The sequence below is a fragment of the Macadamia integrifolia genome, chromosome 7 (genome assembly GCF_013358625.1).
Source record: "Macadamia integrifolia cultivar HAES 741 chromosome 7, SCU_Mint_v3, whole genome shotgun sequence".
NCBI lineage: Eukaryota > Viridiplantae > Streptophyta > Magnoliopsida > Proteales > Proteaceae > Macadamia > Macadamia integrifolia.
The window spans coordinates 1,513,845-1,530,038 of record NC_056563.1 but is presented as its reverse complement, the minus strand read 5'-3'; the positions used below and the strand labels follow the sequence as shown (position 1 = coordinate 1,530,038).

The 16,194-nt window shown below is 40.8% G+C and overlaps 4 protein-coding genes and 1 long non-coding RNA gene across 5 annotated transcripts; 3 read left to right on the top strand and 2 right to left on the bottom strand.

The window, feature by feature from the left end:
• The first annotated feature begins 30 nt into the window (after window positions 1-30).
• Window positions 31-4,067, top strand: LOC122085085. The gene is made up of 2 exons (XR_006142004.1): window positions 31-976; window positions 3,638-4,067. It is a non-coding gene; the product is annotated as an uncharacterized LOC122085085 (long non-coding RNA).
• On the top strand, window positions 971-3,340 carry LOC122085084 (cation/calcium exchanger 4-like). Its single transcript, XM_042653527.1, has 2 exons — window positions 971-3,226; window positions 3,273-3,340. The coding sequence occupies exon 1, from the start codon at window positions 1,222-1,224 to the stop codon at window positions 3,163-3,165; it is 1,944 nt and encodes a 647-aa protein (XP_042509461.1). The 5' UTR covers window positions 971-1,221; the 3' UTR covers window positions 3,166-3,226; window positions 3,273-3,340.
• A 2,560-nt stretch (window positions 4,068-6,627) lies between the features above and the next one.
• On the top strand, window positions 6,628-7,470 carry LOC122083319 (copper transporter 5.1-like). The gene has a single exon (XM_042651074.1). The coding sequence runs from the start codon at window positions 6,900-6,902 to the stop codon at window positions 7,320-7,322; it is 423 nt and encodes a 140-aa protein (XP_042507008.1). The 5' UTR covers window positions 6,628-6,899; the 3' UTR covers window positions 7,323-7,470.
• A 1,248-nt stretch (window positions 7,471-8,718) lies between these two features.
• Window positions 8,719-9,757, bottom strand: LOC122083318 (protein LURP-one-related 6-like). The gene is made up of 3 exons (XM_042651073.1): window positions 9,513-9,757; window positions 9,143-9,391; window positions 8,719-9,054 (listed from the first exon to the last, which is right to left on the bottom strand). Exons 1-3 carry the CDS (start codon window positions 9,735-9,737, stop codon window positions 8,911-8,913), a joined length of 618 nt encoding a protein of 205 aa, XP_042507007.1. The 5' UTR covers window positions 9,738-9,757; the 3' UTR covers window positions 8,719-8,910.
• A 3,568-nt stretch (window positions 9,758-13,325) lies between these two features.
• On the bottom strand, window positions 13,326-16,043 carry LOC122084392 (subtilisin-like protease SBT1.8). Its single transcript, XM_042652612.1, has 2 exons — window positions 14,288-16,043; window positions 13,326-14,163 (listed from the first exon to the last, which is right to left on the bottom strand). Exons 1-2 carry the CDS (start codon window positions 15,909-15,911, stop codon window positions 13,493-13,495), a joined length of 2,295 nt encoding a protein of 764 aa, XP_042508546.1. The 5' UTR covers window positions 15,912-16,043; the 3' UTR covers window positions 13,326-13,492.
• Between the last annotated feature and the right edge of the window lie 151 nt (window positions 16,044-16,194).

Sequence of the window (16,194 nt, the reverse complement as noted above, 5' to 3'; positions counted from 1 at the left end):
GGGGCGTACTTAAGAAGGTTGTCCAAAACACTACCGATGCTTCACTAGGTTCAAAGAAGCTACTAAGGTTCATGCAGATGCAGAGATAGAGCATACTCACTTTGCACCATTTCTTTTGTTACAAATTCCTTTCATCTGGCTTTGTCAAGCTCAACTGTAATAGTATTGGTGCATATAGTAATGCTCCATTAAGTATATGTTGTTAGCAGGACGTGAGACAAGAAACATAGACCTGAAATGGACTTCAGCATCTTATATCATGAGATGGCACCAGCCGAAAGCAGGTCACTATGAACTGAGTTATGATACAGAGATGAGATTGTCAAAACAGGCCAAGGTATACAATCACGCAACAAATTGGCCATTTGAATTGGGAATTCTAATTTTGTTTCTTGTATCATTATCCTCAATCCTTCCTCTTTTCTGGAAACTATGATTTGCACAAGCACATCATCATTCAGGTCAAGTAGTAAATCAGCTTAAGTAGAGATTTCTTCTCTAGGATTTTAAAAGAACTGAAATTTTTTGTTCTATTGCTAAATGGTCTGTGGCCAATATTTTTAAGCATCAATGAATTGAGAACACAGGTCAAAGGGGAGCTGATTTGAGAAGATGCGTAGGCAGTAGTGGAGTACAGTAGACAACTACAGACAGGTGGGTTGGAGCTTGGAGAGTTGGAGCTTTGGGAGGCGATGACTGGTGAAAACATATCTGAATTTTGCAATCTGAACCATACATCTGGTGGGCCAACGTTGACGATGAATGATGAGTTGCTTGGACGATACGCCACGTATGCATTTATCGGGACTTCGGGTAAGGAAGCTTCCTGTGTGTTGCTTTAAGAAACCCCAACGCAAAGGCAGCGAGAGATTGAGCAGAAAATTAACCTACGAAGAAGATAGGAAGGAGAAACTAGAGGGAGAAGGGCGCAGAGGCGTTGACTCCCGCGAGGCTCATCAATATAGAACCTCTACAGGTACTAACGAGAGACCTCAATCTAGCTTCGCAAGGTCCTTTCTTTAGTTTTCTCTGAATTTTGTTTAGAAATTTATCGATGTGTTATAGATTATAGTCAAAAGGAAATCTTTTATATCGCCCATTCTTTCATCTCTCGAATGTTAACCTGTGGTTCCTTTCGAGCATGCAATTGAAACCCTAGAATTTTTTGCCCCCGAATTGGGCAATTGAGTTTATGAGAATTTTAGGATTGGGATCAAATAAATGGGAGAACCGAACAGCGCGAGGCGTCAACTGGATCGGATTTTTTATGGTTTGTGTGCTTTGGTCCTGCTTTTCTTTTTCTACAACCGGGGAGATGTCCTGAGGAATCCGTTCCTCAAGCAAGCTTCTTTAACTCTTCCACCTGGATGGAACTCAAGAGGCGATCATGTAGTGGTGATTCACAGGCGAGCAATGGCAGTTGGTGGTAATTCATCCACTTTTAATGTTGGGGTTGATGAGGTTGCCCAGAATAATACGATGGGGGATCGGGCACCATGCATTGGATTATCTGATTACCAGGGCTACAAGAACCGATGTGAGTACCTGAAAGCAAATCCAAATTGCTCTTCGGGAGGATTCTTGGATTACATATGGTTCTTCTACTGCAGCTGTGAGAAGGTTAGTGTGTTGGGCTACGTAGTTTTGGGTTTATGGCTTGCAGCTCTGTTCTATGTGTTGGGTAACACTGCCGCGGACTACTTTTGTTGTTCTCTGGAGAAGCTTTCAAATCTGTTGAAGCTTCCCCCAACAGTTGCTGGGGTTATTCTCCTTCCACTTGGAAATGGAGCTCCTGATGTGTTTGCTAGTATCGCTGCTTTCGTGGGTTCAGATGCTGGTGATGTGGGACTTAATAGTGTCTTGGGTGGTGCTGTTTTCATCACTTGTGTTGTTGTTGGTACTGTTTCTCTCTTTGTTGCGGAGAAGAGAGTTCAGATTGATCGGAGATGCTTTATCAGGGATCTCAGTTTCTTTCTATTTACTCTAGCAGCTCTTTCTCTGATTTTGATTGTTGGTAGAGTGAATGTTGTGGGTGCAATTGCTTTTGTCTCAATATATGCTGTGTATGCTCTCTCGGTTGTGGCAAATGAGATTTTGAGGAAACATGCTCGGAGGTTAAGGTTGGATGCCGTGACACCTTTGCTGCCGGTCAGAGGAAGTATCTTCTCTCATGGAAGTGAGGAGGATGATTCTGTCTACAGCTCACTACTTGAAATGGACTCTCAGAATGTGCCACCACATCTCCATACTACATTGCCACAGTGGATGTGGGCTTCAAATGTTGCAATTTATTCGGAGCAGAAGTCTGGTTTAGCAGATAACACAAGGCCTTTGTGGGGTTGGAGCGAGGAGGACACAGAGATTGACGGTCCACTACTCTCCTGTTCTAAAGTTTTTGCAATGATGAAGATGCCCTTGACGATCCCAAGACAATTGACTATTCCAGTAGTTGAAGAGGAACGGTGGTCTAAAGGATATGCTGTAGCCAGTGCATTCATGGCCCCCATTCTCCTGGCCTTCCTGTGGAATACCCGTGATAATGCGACTTCTCAAAGTGGAACTATTGTGTATGCTATTGGTCTTCTACTTGGTGGTACTCTCGCTGTTCTTGCATTTATCTTCACGAAATCTGATCAGCCACCTCGCAAGTTCTTTTTTCCATGGGTTTTTGGGGGTTTCATGATGAGTATCATCTGGTTCTACATTGTAGCCAATGAACTCGTTGCTCTCTTGGTTGCATTAGGTATAATTTTAGGAATCAACCCATCGATCCTTGGATTAACTGTATTGGCTTGGGGCAACTCTGTGGGTGATTTAATGTCAAACATTGCCCTGGCGATGAATGGTGGGGATGGTGTGCAGATAGCTCTGTCAGGATGCTATGCAGGGCCCATGTTCAACACGCTTGCTGGTTTGGGGATCTCAATGCTGCTCGGAGCTTTGTCGGAAAAACCTACTTCTTACATGGTGCCACAAGATATTAGCTTGTTTTACACAATAGGATTTCTTGTGTTGGGCCTCATTTGGGCTCTTATTGTTCTACCACGGAATGATATGCGTCCTAACATGATGTTAGGAGTGGGTCTTATAACCCTCTATTTGATATTTCTCTCTGTTAGTATGAGCAGTGCTGTGGGGCTCATCTCACTGCCTGGTCTAAGTTGACATTTGGTTTGTTCATATTTAGAAAAAAAGAGTGAAAATGGTGATTTACAAACTGGTCGAAATTGAACATTTAGTTGATTGACCATTCATGCTGGCTCTTTGTCGATATAGAACATTTAGTCGATTGAACATTTAGTATTTTGGAAATATTAATGTCATGGTTTCTACTTTTCCATACCAGGTGTACATAAAGAAAAACGATAACTCCTTTGTACATTTACATGATATAGGAAGAGGAAAAAGACATTTTGCCTGCTCTCTCTCTCTCTCTCTCTCTCTCTAGCCATGTTTGCAATTTCTCGATCTATACCTTAAGATGTTACGTCTTTTATTTTCAGTTTATTTCTTATTACTTGCTGCAAGTGGAGTAATGTTCTTTATGGTCCTTCAAACACCTCAAAATTATCATTTGACACCTGAAATGTGCAACAGCAATCAACTGAAGTACCACCATTTACTGAATTCTGTGCAGTATGTTATACAATCTTCCAAGCATTGCCGGAACAGCGGGACCATGGAGTCCTTGTGATGCTAAAACAATGTAAGGCTTGGCAATGTAATTGGATGCACGATATAAACAAAACCAAACCAAACTAAACTATACTGATGATTCAATGCTTATGAAATACATATGTTATATTTTAGTGGTGATTTTTGCTCCTGATCCATTCAATTGTTTGGAAGACTTAATCTCTGTTAAATAATGAATCTAGGGTTTCTGGTCATGCATGTCTTTCTGGCCTAAGCACCATGAATATATGAATTGCAGAGACACTGTCTGAATTGTTAGTAGGGGATTCATTTTTCTGTAACACATATTCTAATTAGCCCATGCTTTATGGTAAGGCTAATCAAATTCTCTTATTGAAAGTGACATTGATTTTGTTGAATAGTTTAACCAGTTATACTGAGTTACAAATGTATGACAAAATTTCCCCCCAGGTCAGTGGCAAAAATACTGCTCAAAAGGCAAGTTTCTATGGCTAAAATTTAGAATGAAACGGTACAATTTGCAATGTTAGCTTCAGGGGCCAAAGGATCTTCCATGTTGCAGTAGAGCATGTACATATTAGAATTTGCATATAGGTAACTGGTAGCATCCACTTGTATCTTTTTACCTAGAATGTTCACTTCCCATAGCTGCCATCGCACACATTCAACACTTCCAAATGAATTCCTCAACTTTGGTAGTGCTTTTTGGTTCCAAATACTGTTCCTCCCCCAAAAAACCTAAAGATGAGAGAGAGAACTAGGTATCTATTGATTGATGGCTCATTAGATATAAACTTATACTGCTCTGATACTGGTAGCCTTTCTTAAATGCGGCAGAAACAAAGGCTAGTGTTCATTGTGCTCATTTGGGTTGCCTTCTTGAGCTTCTAATTTTGGAAACAGAAGCTGGGTTTCAGGTCAGCAATGGTTGAGCCAATTAGAGAGTTCGCAGGGTGGGAGACAGAATATACCGTTGCGCAATCTCCTACTGGCTCTGCCTTCGCTGACCTGAAACCGCTGCTTCTAGCATCCTGAAGATGCATGTAGTAGCCACACAGTAACATGGGGATTCCACTACACCAGGTGGATAGCTCATTTTGCAAGTATTGACACTTCACAAGTACGAGGTCATGCTTTCAACTCTCTTTGGTTTTATCTGTGAGAAAAAAAATAGGGTAAGAGAACGCTATCTTCAACACGGGTACATACCAATGGGCACGGCTAATGGGAGGGTATTAATCTTTTTGCACCTGCAGTATCTAAGCATAGATACACACTAGTAGGAAGCGAACTTTCTTCTAAAAAACTAAGAGTGGATTTTGGCATTAAATTAATGGATGTACCACTTCCTTTGCTCATAGCATTGCATTTCAATGAAATGACATTCTTGTAATTTTATAAAAGGTTTAAGTTTCCCAAGATGCTAGCTCAAAACCCAAATTGCAGACAAATTGCAGACAGACTTTATTTTCCTCTCCCAAAACACTGTAGCATCCCCTTAATATGTCTTACATATCCTCCCCCTCCAATGCTGGGCATCAGAGGGAACCCTCCCCCTTTTATGAAACTTTGAACTGATTTTTTTTATGTGAAAAGAAAATATATTATACAAAGCTAGAGATATATACAACCAGCATTGTCCACGGTTTGGTTTCCTAGAGGAGACAGACTACCCATGGATCTTAAATACATGATAGAGGGGTTGGTATGTCCACATTTGTACAAAAACTTAAGGTGACCATATATTACACATAATTCCAAAAACGTTACAAATCTATATAACGGCCAACTGTTGTCACTCCGTGTTTGAACTGATATTTTAACTGCTCTGTAAGCATGTTTTGCATGTGTTTGGGGTGTTTTGTGATATGAATAATATGTGATTCTCAACACCTCCCCCCATCCCCCCCCCCCCCCCCCCACCCAAAAAAAAAAAACACCTAAAAAAAATGCTAACTTTTTCTATTAGATTTTCGATGGCTCTCATTTTTCAAAGATTTCAACTTTTTCCAGGGATTTCCAATCAGCATAATGACACATAAAAATGTCAAAAATCATTCAAAATCTAACACATGATTAATTAGTGACATGGACAACATATTCAATGAACTTGCTTCTACCTAAGGAAGATGGGCTATCCACAAGTTCTACCAATGGAAGATGGGTTGTCCTCTTTCTTAGTGTAAGGAGTCTTGAATGAAAGAAGCAACAACAGGGAATGGTTTTTAAAAATGGGTCCTTTTGAGCTTACACTTTACTATTTGCCATTTCACTGTTCATAAATTGGTTCACACAATAGAGAATAACACATACATCTCAATGATTAAATTATATTCTAAAGTAAAAAGGAAAAATAGTTAAAATTTCGATTCAAAGTTTTAGTTAAATTATCATGTCATACATAGTAAAGCACTATACTTGACTAAGCATAGTAGTGAAAAAAAAAAAACTCTTTAAATCAGATATCAAATCAGCTGCATTGAAATCAATCAAAGCTGATCCCGATTTTATCTGGGTCCAAAACAAAATCGACTGGGACTGATCTGAATCCTGGTTTCTGGTTCATAAACCCTGCAATCCAAACAGAAGAAAGAAAAAATTTTGAACCAATCGTCAGCCATCTGTCAAGGATTCCAGGGAACAACCAAATGGTTGCATGTTTCTAATTCGGCCTCTGTTTGCCATCTCTTAGTCTCAGACTTGAAAGCCGACAGTGCCTTTTTTGCTGGGGAGTTTTCTTGGATTGTGTAAGTTGTCCTTTTCCTGGACTTCTTTTGAAAGAAATTTTCGATACATTCACACACCCTTTTAAGTAGTAGTATAGAGAGAGAAACTCTTACGAAAAAAAGTATTAGAGAGAGAAAGTGCGTCTAGTAGTATTATGTAGTACAGTTAGTACAATTAGTACAAAGTACAAACAATAACAGCCTCGTTCTTCAATTCCTCGTAACAAAGTCGCGATCCTCATACGCGAATCCGGAATACCAGGTATCGGTAATATATTGGCCAACTCAATCAGGGCTCCCAGCATCAGGTGCCGATAATCAGAGACTGAGTCGCGATCCACATACGCGAAGACCGTTCGTTCGCTTTATCTTCTCTGTCCTCACCTGCCCACCAAAACAAACCTACTACTCTGCTTCTTCTTCCCTTAACCCCCTTCTCCCCTGCAATTCTTCCTCTCTTACTCTCTCTCTCTCTCTCTCTCTTCACTTCTACAGTTCCACCAAGAGCTAGACAAGATGATGCACATGACCTTCTACTGGGGGAAAACGGTGACCCTGCTCTTCGATTCGTGGAAGACCGACTCATGGACCAGTTACGCTCTCACCCTACTCGCTTGGTTCCTCTTCTCCGTCTTCTACCAGTACATGGAGGATCGTCGTATCCGCTTCAAAGTCTTCGCTACCAGTAAAAATCCAATCAATACTCCTCTGCTTGTCTCGAGGCTCACCGGCAGCGGTTGGAGCAATCCCGCCAGGTACGCTGCTGCCATCTTGTTCGGAATCAATTCGGCCATCGGTTACCTTTTGATGCTCGCTATCATGTCCTTCAATGCTGGTGTCTTCTTGGCCATCGTCTTGGGCCTTGCTTTTGGGTATTTGATCTTTAGGATCTCTGATGATGAACTGGTGGTTGTAGACAATCCCTGCGCTTGTGCTTGAAACTTAAAGAGTCCTCTCTTTGGTTCTCAATATTACGAAAAAAGAAGCAAATTTTGTTTCTTTATGGTTTAAGATATGAATGTAAGTTTGTTGAATTTCCTTTTGTGGCTTGTCAATTGTGTAATCATTTGAAATCTCTCCTTCTATCCCTTGTCGATGCATACCATACATCCCGATTGTAAATCATACTCAAATCGTTTAGATTCAGATAATCTTTTCCCCTCTTAGTGAAGCAAAAATTAGAATTTTCTCCCCCAATTTGTGGAAGTTTAAACTAGTTCTTCAGGGACATGTGGTTTAAAAATTGAAAATGCTGAGAACCCTTTTTCAGTCTATGTATTCACCCATGAATAGAAAACCTAGAGCCACCAGCTTTTCTCCTTCATGTTTTCCGTTTAATTTTGGGTGGCGTTGGGGACTTGGGATTGCTGATTCAAGTGTCGACTTAATTGCAGCAGTATCTGTGTGAATTGATTCTTTTCCTTTATTTGGAGAATACGCACGCATCAATCTACTCAGCTACACGATATGCAGAGATTTTAAGATCTGTGTTGGGTCAGTAATCAGAGACTGTGAATCAATTAGGGTTTGATGCTGTGTCTTGCTCTGATGCATTACCTTGCTTCCCTTCATAGAAAAAGTTAAAATTTCCGTGATGGCCTTTGAGCTTGGTTTCCAAATCCAAGGCCCCAAAACCCAAAGAGCTGATCACCATCCTTTTTCTTGAGAGCTGACAGATAACGTGGATGTTAAAAGAGTTCAAAAAGAAATCTTAGATTGAATTCTACAACACTACTACTTGCTCATGAAAAAAATGAAACAGAGTGCTACTGTTTGAGGTTTGGATTTTGAGCTAACCTCTCTTCCATCTCATTCTTGCTATGCTACAGTAATGGATACTTAATAGATCAGGATCCGAGTCAAATTGTGTCAAATAAGTAGGAAAAAAGATTGACATAGATTGCCCACTTCATTCTCCCTACTGTCTTTCTCTCTTGATCTCCCTTCTTTGTTGGAGAGTGTTAGGGTTTTCGTTTGTTTGGAAGAAGTGCCAAGTTCCCTAGGAGGTACTGTTCTTGTGGTTTTGAAGTTGAAGGTAACTATTTTTCTTTCTAATGGTTGGAAATTTTTCTTTGTTATCCTGTATCCACGTGAGATTTGATCTGTAGTTCTAATGAGATTCATAGCATCAACAAGTTGTGTACTCCATCGTTTGTCCATAACTAGGATGGTATGTTCTTGATTGTTAGTTGGTTCTTCCCAACAAGTAATGACCATATGTTACAAAAGTTATAGCAGTGATTGTGATGAAGCTCAACCAATACCTGAGAAAACAAATCAATTATGGTTCTTATTCTTCTTGAAAAAGTACAGTAATGGAATGTTATCCCTAATAAACTCCACTCCAACTGAGAAAAATGAACATATAACTTTACACCTGGAACAATCACAAAATCTTAATGTCTTTTACAGCTTCAGTGAATGATTCACTCAAGAGATGGTATCTGCAGTGTGGTCTTGTTTACCATTTAACAGAGTTGCTTAAGTTAATTGTGGTAGACTCCTTGTCCTTCATCTCAAAGCCTGATCAACACTGAGTAGTTTTGTCATAGATATTGTCAAGAACAGCAATTACCCCGAAAACAAAAGCTTGATCAAATCCCGGTTGCACCACCACCTGATAGAGATCCTTGCTTACCATCATCAACTGAACCTCCTTCTGTACTTCAACCTGCACTCATCAACAAGTAAACCTTCCACATTAAAATTTTCCAACATAGACATATAAATTAACCAACACTGTAAGCGGATCAAGTTACCTTCGCAACTGTGTTTCCTGTGGAATCGATAATGGCACAAGCTTTATCAGGGAAAAAACCCCTAACCTCAAAATCCCAATCCTTGTTCACGTTGTATCGCTTAGATCCAACGTTTACTCTAATGGAATTGTTCCTTGCATGGAAAGAGTGTGGCTCTTTTAAGCTGAAAACCAACTTCTCTGCCCCTTCATAGTCCACCATGTAACCCTTCCATTGCCTATGAATTCCTAGTGCTTGAAACATGCCTTCCTACACTACCAAAAGTTATTAACCACTGTACGAATTGATGATCAAATTGTTAGTAAAAATTCTTGCTGCATTACCTGATTACAGTATAGATATGGGTATGCATTAAGGATTGATTTTATACCTTCCGGCGAATTAGAAGTACTGGTTCTCCTTCAGCATCTCTCAGGATCACTTCTCCTTTTGTGCCTAGAGTTCCACAGTCATCTACCTTGAAAATAATCTTCTGGCTACAATCCGTGACTACAAAACCTCCTCCATTAACAACACGAGGTCTTCTCCTCACAGTGAGGATTACTTGTGAGGCCGAACAGTAGAGTTTACTGATAATGGCAGTTGCAGTAGCCATTTCTCTCTTCCTGGACTCTCTTGAAGTCTCTCTTATCCACAAACAAGTACCCTCTTCTCCCTTCTAATATATAACCAATTCATGAAGCCAAAGTTAGAGAAAGAAAAGGGATTCTCCTACTTCTTCATTCAAAGGTTAGGCAGACCTTCTACTATTGATTGTAACCTTTTGAATGTGGAGTCATGAATATGCAGAGCTTGCATTATTTCTGTGATAAAGATTGGTAGTTGAATTCAAAAAGGGTGCAAAGATGCTTTGAGGCTTTGAAAAATTCCATGGATAGATTTAGAAAAATGCTTTTGGAGCTTTTGGAGTTTGAATTATGAAGGTGTGCCTAGATGAAAGTCCAAATGGTTTGTTGTAGCTTTTGGGACACTCAAAGTAATGACACTGTAATTTGGTTAAGTCGAGAAATAGAATGTTTGAGAATATATTCTGGTTTGTTTATATACGGTAGACAGTAACACATGTCATTTCTTGCTTGCTCGTTTCTTCCACATTATTCCTTGGATGGTATTAGAAACCTCAACCAGATGGATAACCAGAACAAATTAGAGTTTCAAACTTACTGATTTTATTAATCTCTCTTTCTTCAAGGGATTAAAGACTAATGATGGATCCATGGAACTTTCATAGGTTGACTGAACAATCATCTAATAAAGGAATTTTTTTTTTTTGGGTAAAATCAATTAAAGGTTATCCCATATATTTTCATGCAAGGAACTGTCTAAATGGTGATACTTCAATACGTGTATTTAGAACTTAGACATTTTTTTTAAACCTTTATCTTATTCATTAAATCACTTTATTTTTTTAATATTTAATAAATTAAATTTCTTTACGTTAAATGTATGAAAGGGTTTTCAAATTCATCCGGGGAAAAGGGGAAAAAAATTGAAATTGTCTTCAAATAACTTATAATTATTTCATATGTCATTGTTGAAATTTGTCATTATCATGTATATTTTTCGAGTATATATATGTAAAATGACATTGTTTATCTTAAATAATAAAAAAAAAAAAATTGTTATACTAAAAGATAAAAAAGAAACGGTATATAAGAATTTGAGAAAAGAAACACAGCCTCAAGATCCCTTTTTTTTTTTTTTTTTGGGTTAGGCTGTATCATCTCCGTATGTATAGTTGAAATAATGATAAATTACAGAAGAAAACTATGTTAAAATCTTAATTATTAATTATCACCTAAGAAGGTACATAAATATTAAAAAAATATTTAAAATCTTAATTATTGATATAAAGCTGGATATAATTAATTCAGAAGTATTGGTTTGAATCCATCTCGTGAGTTGGCTAAGTATAAAATCAGAAGATCTTGAGTTTCATTTCCACCATCTTCGTTAGGTCTTTCGTTTAAAAGGTATACTCTTTGTTATTGAAAGGGCTGATTACTAATAACTTGGTGCATCGTTGATTTGTCCACTTTAACCGCACTTCCTACATTGTGCAGATGTCAACCAACGAAACTGCCCTTTGGCAGATATAATAGGCTGTTAGGGGAGGGACTGAGGGAGGGCGGATTCACAGCAATCTCTCTTTTTTTATGTTTTCTTATTCTTTTGTATGTGTGGAAAGCCCATTATATGAATTGTCCATAATAATGCATAATCATGACCAAAAGTAGGTGTTATGGAAAGTGCTAATGGTTTTTTCTTTGGAAAAATTAGATGATTACCTATTTTTGGGTTTTTTTTTTACAAAATTAACCATAAAAAGTTTTGGTTAATAAAACTACCCAAAATTAGGTTTGAGTTTACAAAACTACCCACCCAAAGTTTTAGTTGACAAAAATACCCAAAATCAGGTTTGGGTTTACAAAACTACCCAAAATAGTGATTCTTCATCTTCCACATATAATCATGTATTTTTTTATGACTAAAACTTTGAGTGGGTAGTTTTATAAACCAAAACTCAATTTTAGGTATTTTTATTAACTTAAATTTTAAGTGGGTAATTTTGTAAAAGAAAACCTAATTTTGGGTATTTTTGTTAACTGAAACTTTTGATAGGTAATTTTGTTAAGGGAAACCCAGAAATGTGTAATCATGTAATTTTCTCTTTTTTTTTTTTTTTTTTGATAGATTGCTACTTTGGGTTGACAACTTGAGATGTTTGCATCTATGCATCTTCCTCTCATAAATCTTTTTGAGGGGAAACTGAAAACGCTAGGCACACGGTCACGTGCTGCAAGTTAGCTCCTCCATTATGTCCGTGTCTTTTTCTCCCTTTTTGAAATGATTCTCAATCCATCCAATATGATGTTCCATCCCGCACCTCCAGTGATGTCGTCCGTTAATTTACTGTAAGTGGGTCATTTGCCTATCTCTCTCAATTTTGATTGTTTGGTATTTTGGATGGCTAATTCATGCACTTTCAAGGTTGGGGCTGATTTGGCAAATTATGATTGCATCTGAATCTTTGAAGGTCAGAACCATTTCAGATTCTCCTGAACAATGATAAATATATAAGACATTGAAGTGCCTTGACGACATGGATTTTTATACATGATATGGATGCAATTGGTATAGACGGTGATAGATATCAATATGGCACCACAATACACATTAGTATCGAGATGGGCAAAAATATTTTTTCAAACAAAAAGTGTAATACATTTAGATAGGAGAAATTTGATAAATAGTGATAGAGTATTAGAATAAAAAAGATCTAAAGTCATCTCTGACAATGAATCAATAATTTGAAGCGCTGTTTTTTAGCTAATCTTGATGAACCAATGTTATATATATAGATGTAAGACGATTTGTTTAGAAAGTTCTTACCCCCTTTTTCTCTTAACCAAGGTGTTCGGGCTAGCCTACTCATTGTCATGATCTCCACTTAAATTGTAGATGCACAGATGGCATAAATGGAGGGAATCGAACTAAAACTGTGCATCTAATCCACAAATCCCCAGTTCACCCTAATTATCTGGGTAATTCACGGGTGGCTACAGAATATATAAGAGAACATGTACATATACACTCACACAATTCATACAATAGAGGTTCGATCCCACGACCTCCTCCCCTAGGTGTCAACTCCACAAGCCGAAGCTACCAAAACAAATACACTCATTATCATACTTTTCCATCTTGACTTCTATATCTTATACATACCCATACTTTTTACATTTGTCTAGATTCAAGCGGATTTAAGTGCTTGAAGAGGATATATCTACCAAAACAAATACATTTGTTACCCTTTATTTATTTATTTATTTTAATTATTATTATTGGAACCATGACACCCAATACATATCTATGCGACTCTCTCATATTGGGGTTGTTGGTGAAGGATACCGGCCACATGTCAAATGCACCTGTATTCCAAAATCCCAATACAATCATCCACTCGATCACATTCTGTTATTACAGTGAGATGAGCACTCCCATAAAGAAATGTATGACAATGTATCATTTTATGCTATCTTCTTTTTGCCTTTTTAATGGTCCCACCCTTGTGGTGGTGGGGTGTGGGTGATCGTTATCTTTAATGGCTGCTTTCTTGTCCATTTGAATATTTCATTTTAACGTGATTCTGTGTAGCTATCACATAAGATATTGTTACAAATTTGACCATCCAAACTTCCACGTCATTTGATTGATATTATAATCAGACGACACAGATGATTGAACGATATTGGTTTTGAGTCGTTCATCACCGTCATCAGTTGGAGACAGGTTTCACTATTGTCACGCTTAATAAAAATTTAAAAAGAAAAAGTAAGAAATCATAGTTCAGGATTGCGTCCATTCGTAGGATACTGGGCTTCGAACTTGGTGTTGGTCGTTGCTCCACATGATCCAACCGAATTGTGGCCCGGATCCGACCCGATTGACACCACTCTTACTTGCCACGAATGTGGCGGTGTATCTGAGCTTCTCTCCTACCTCTCTGAAAACAAGCTTACTGGGAGTTACCTTTACCACGACACCTCGGGGCCCACCCACGGTGACGTTATAGGTGGAAGAGGCATCCCCAACGTTGGTTAATTCTCGGGTGTATCGGACGACCCTTGTCTTCCCAAACAAAACCGAGAATGACGGATAGTTTAATTGACCCGGGTCCTTGAATTTCCTCGAACAAGTGATGTTGGGCCGCTTAGTGACGGCCTGGACTTGATCGATGCCGTAGCCCAAGGAGCAGAGGAATGCGATGTAGTCTTCTGGTGTGGCGTCGTAGACGAGGCCAGGTGATAGGGCTTTCAGAGGGTCCACATGTCCCGACCCATGGGCCCATGGGGTGGAGAGAGCACCGTCTGCAGCGTCGCGGATAGGTGATTGGGTGTTGTCCTGGGTGTAGGAAGTCGTCATGAGCGCCGATTTGATGGCAGTTGGGCTCCAATCTAAGTGGGCCGCCCTCAGCAACGCAGCAACACCGCTGATGTGGGGGCACGACATAGATGTACCTGCATTATTTCAATCCAACGGACAGAAGAAGATCCATCATCAGCTCCTTCATTGGGATGAGCAAAACAAACGTTTAAAAACGGAAAAAGAGACGTTAGACCCAGTGGTGGTTTCGCGTATTACCCGACATAATGTTGAACTGAGTCTTCCTAGTGTCTTTCGCTAGACCAGTAGGTCCCACTGACTCAGACCATGCGGCCAGGATGTTAACTCCCGGTCCGATCAGGTCCGGCTTCAAAATCTGAGGTGTCACGACGTTCGGCCCTCTCGAACTGAATGCCGCAACGACCGGCGATGGCCGCACGTTCAGCACAGTCCCCCCAAAGCTCAGCAGAGCCGTGGGATTGGGATCTGATCCAACGTAATCCCTGATCAAAACCCCCACCTTATTTCCAATCGCCACCGCTGGTATCAGATGGCTATCAGCCACCAGCTCTTCTCCATTGGCCGCCGTGTTCGCCAGTAACATTCCCAACCCTCCAGCGTCGCGTACCACCGCACCTTTCTCTACTCGGGCGTTGATACCCCGGTCGCATAGCACCACCTTCCCGCGAACCCGCGTCGGTTCGAGCGAACCCGGCAAACACAGGACACTCGAACTGTTGCTTTTGTCGTAAAACAAGCCGACCGCCTTGGAACCCATCCCGCTTCCGCTGTAGAGCGATACACCGGCAAACCGCTTCCCATTCCCGAGTTCAGCGAAAGCCGGGAAATCACGGTCCAGTGTGCCTGCACCAACGGTGGTGATCCAGGGAGCCACATTGGCCAGTGACGCACGACTGGGTCCACTGTTCCCGGCAGAGCAAGAGACAAAGATTCCCATCTCCATAGCCGAAAATGCTCCGATGGCTATGGTATCACGGTAATAAGGTGCGAAACCGCCGCCGAGGGAAAGCGAGAGCACATTGACACCGTCGGCGATGGCACGATCCATTCCGGCGAGTATGTCGGAACCAAAGCAACCGGTCTGCCAACAGACCTTGTACACAGCGACACGGGCACGTGTGGCCATCCCACGAGCAGTACCACTTGCGTAGCCGAGAAGGCTAGCGTTGCCGACGTGAGACCCAGCCGCCGTACTCGCGGTGTGGGTGCCGTGTCCGTCTTGGTCCCGAGGTGACTCGTTCTCCTTCGGTTGTTTCATGAATCTCCCACCGGAGGCCATGCGGTAGCCCTTAGAGAAGCTGCGAGCGCCAATGAGTTTTCTGTTGCATAGAGAAGGGCTGAAATCGACGCCGGACTCACACTGCCCTCGCCATCTGGAAGGGACTTGGGGCATTCCCGAGTCATCGAAACTCTTTGACTCGGGCCAAACGCCTGTGTCGAGAACGCCGATTATGACATCTTGGGAGGCTTGATCGAGATTCTGAGTGCGGTGGCCGGCCCACAAACCCAAGTCGGTGTTGAGGCCGAGAAACTCGGGGGTACGCGTGGTGTGGAGGTTATAAACCGATTCCTCGTACACACCCAGAACGGAATCAGATCGGCGGAGGGATTCGGCTTGGTCTGGGTCGAGGGAGGCGGCGAAGCCATGGTAGGCAGTGTTGTAGGTGTAGAGTAGGGAGGAAGAATCGGATGACACAGATTGGAGATTCGAAGTGTACCAGTCATGGTGGGTAATAAAGTTTGAGGGCTTCAGGTGATGCTTCATGTGTACTATGTAGGTCTGTTTGGCCGCCATGACACTAAGAAGACAGGAAAAGAGAAGAAGAACGAAGGAGGACCAGAACAGAGACGCCATCGCCATTGCTTGCAAGAGATTTCTGAAACAGAGGCGAGCGGTTGTTGAGCAAAACTTCTAACAAAACGAGAAAAAGAGCAAACAGAGTGAGACTGTGAGTCGCTGCATGTCAGGAAAGAGGGAAGGATAAAACAAGTCTGACTGGCGTCGCCCTTTAAACAACATAGGATATATCATGGGGCTTCCCAAAACCCATAATTACGTTAATGCCACTGTATCGGAGCTCTGTGATTACTACCACTCATCCCATAACGACTAACAATCGGAGCTCTGTGATTACTCCCACTCA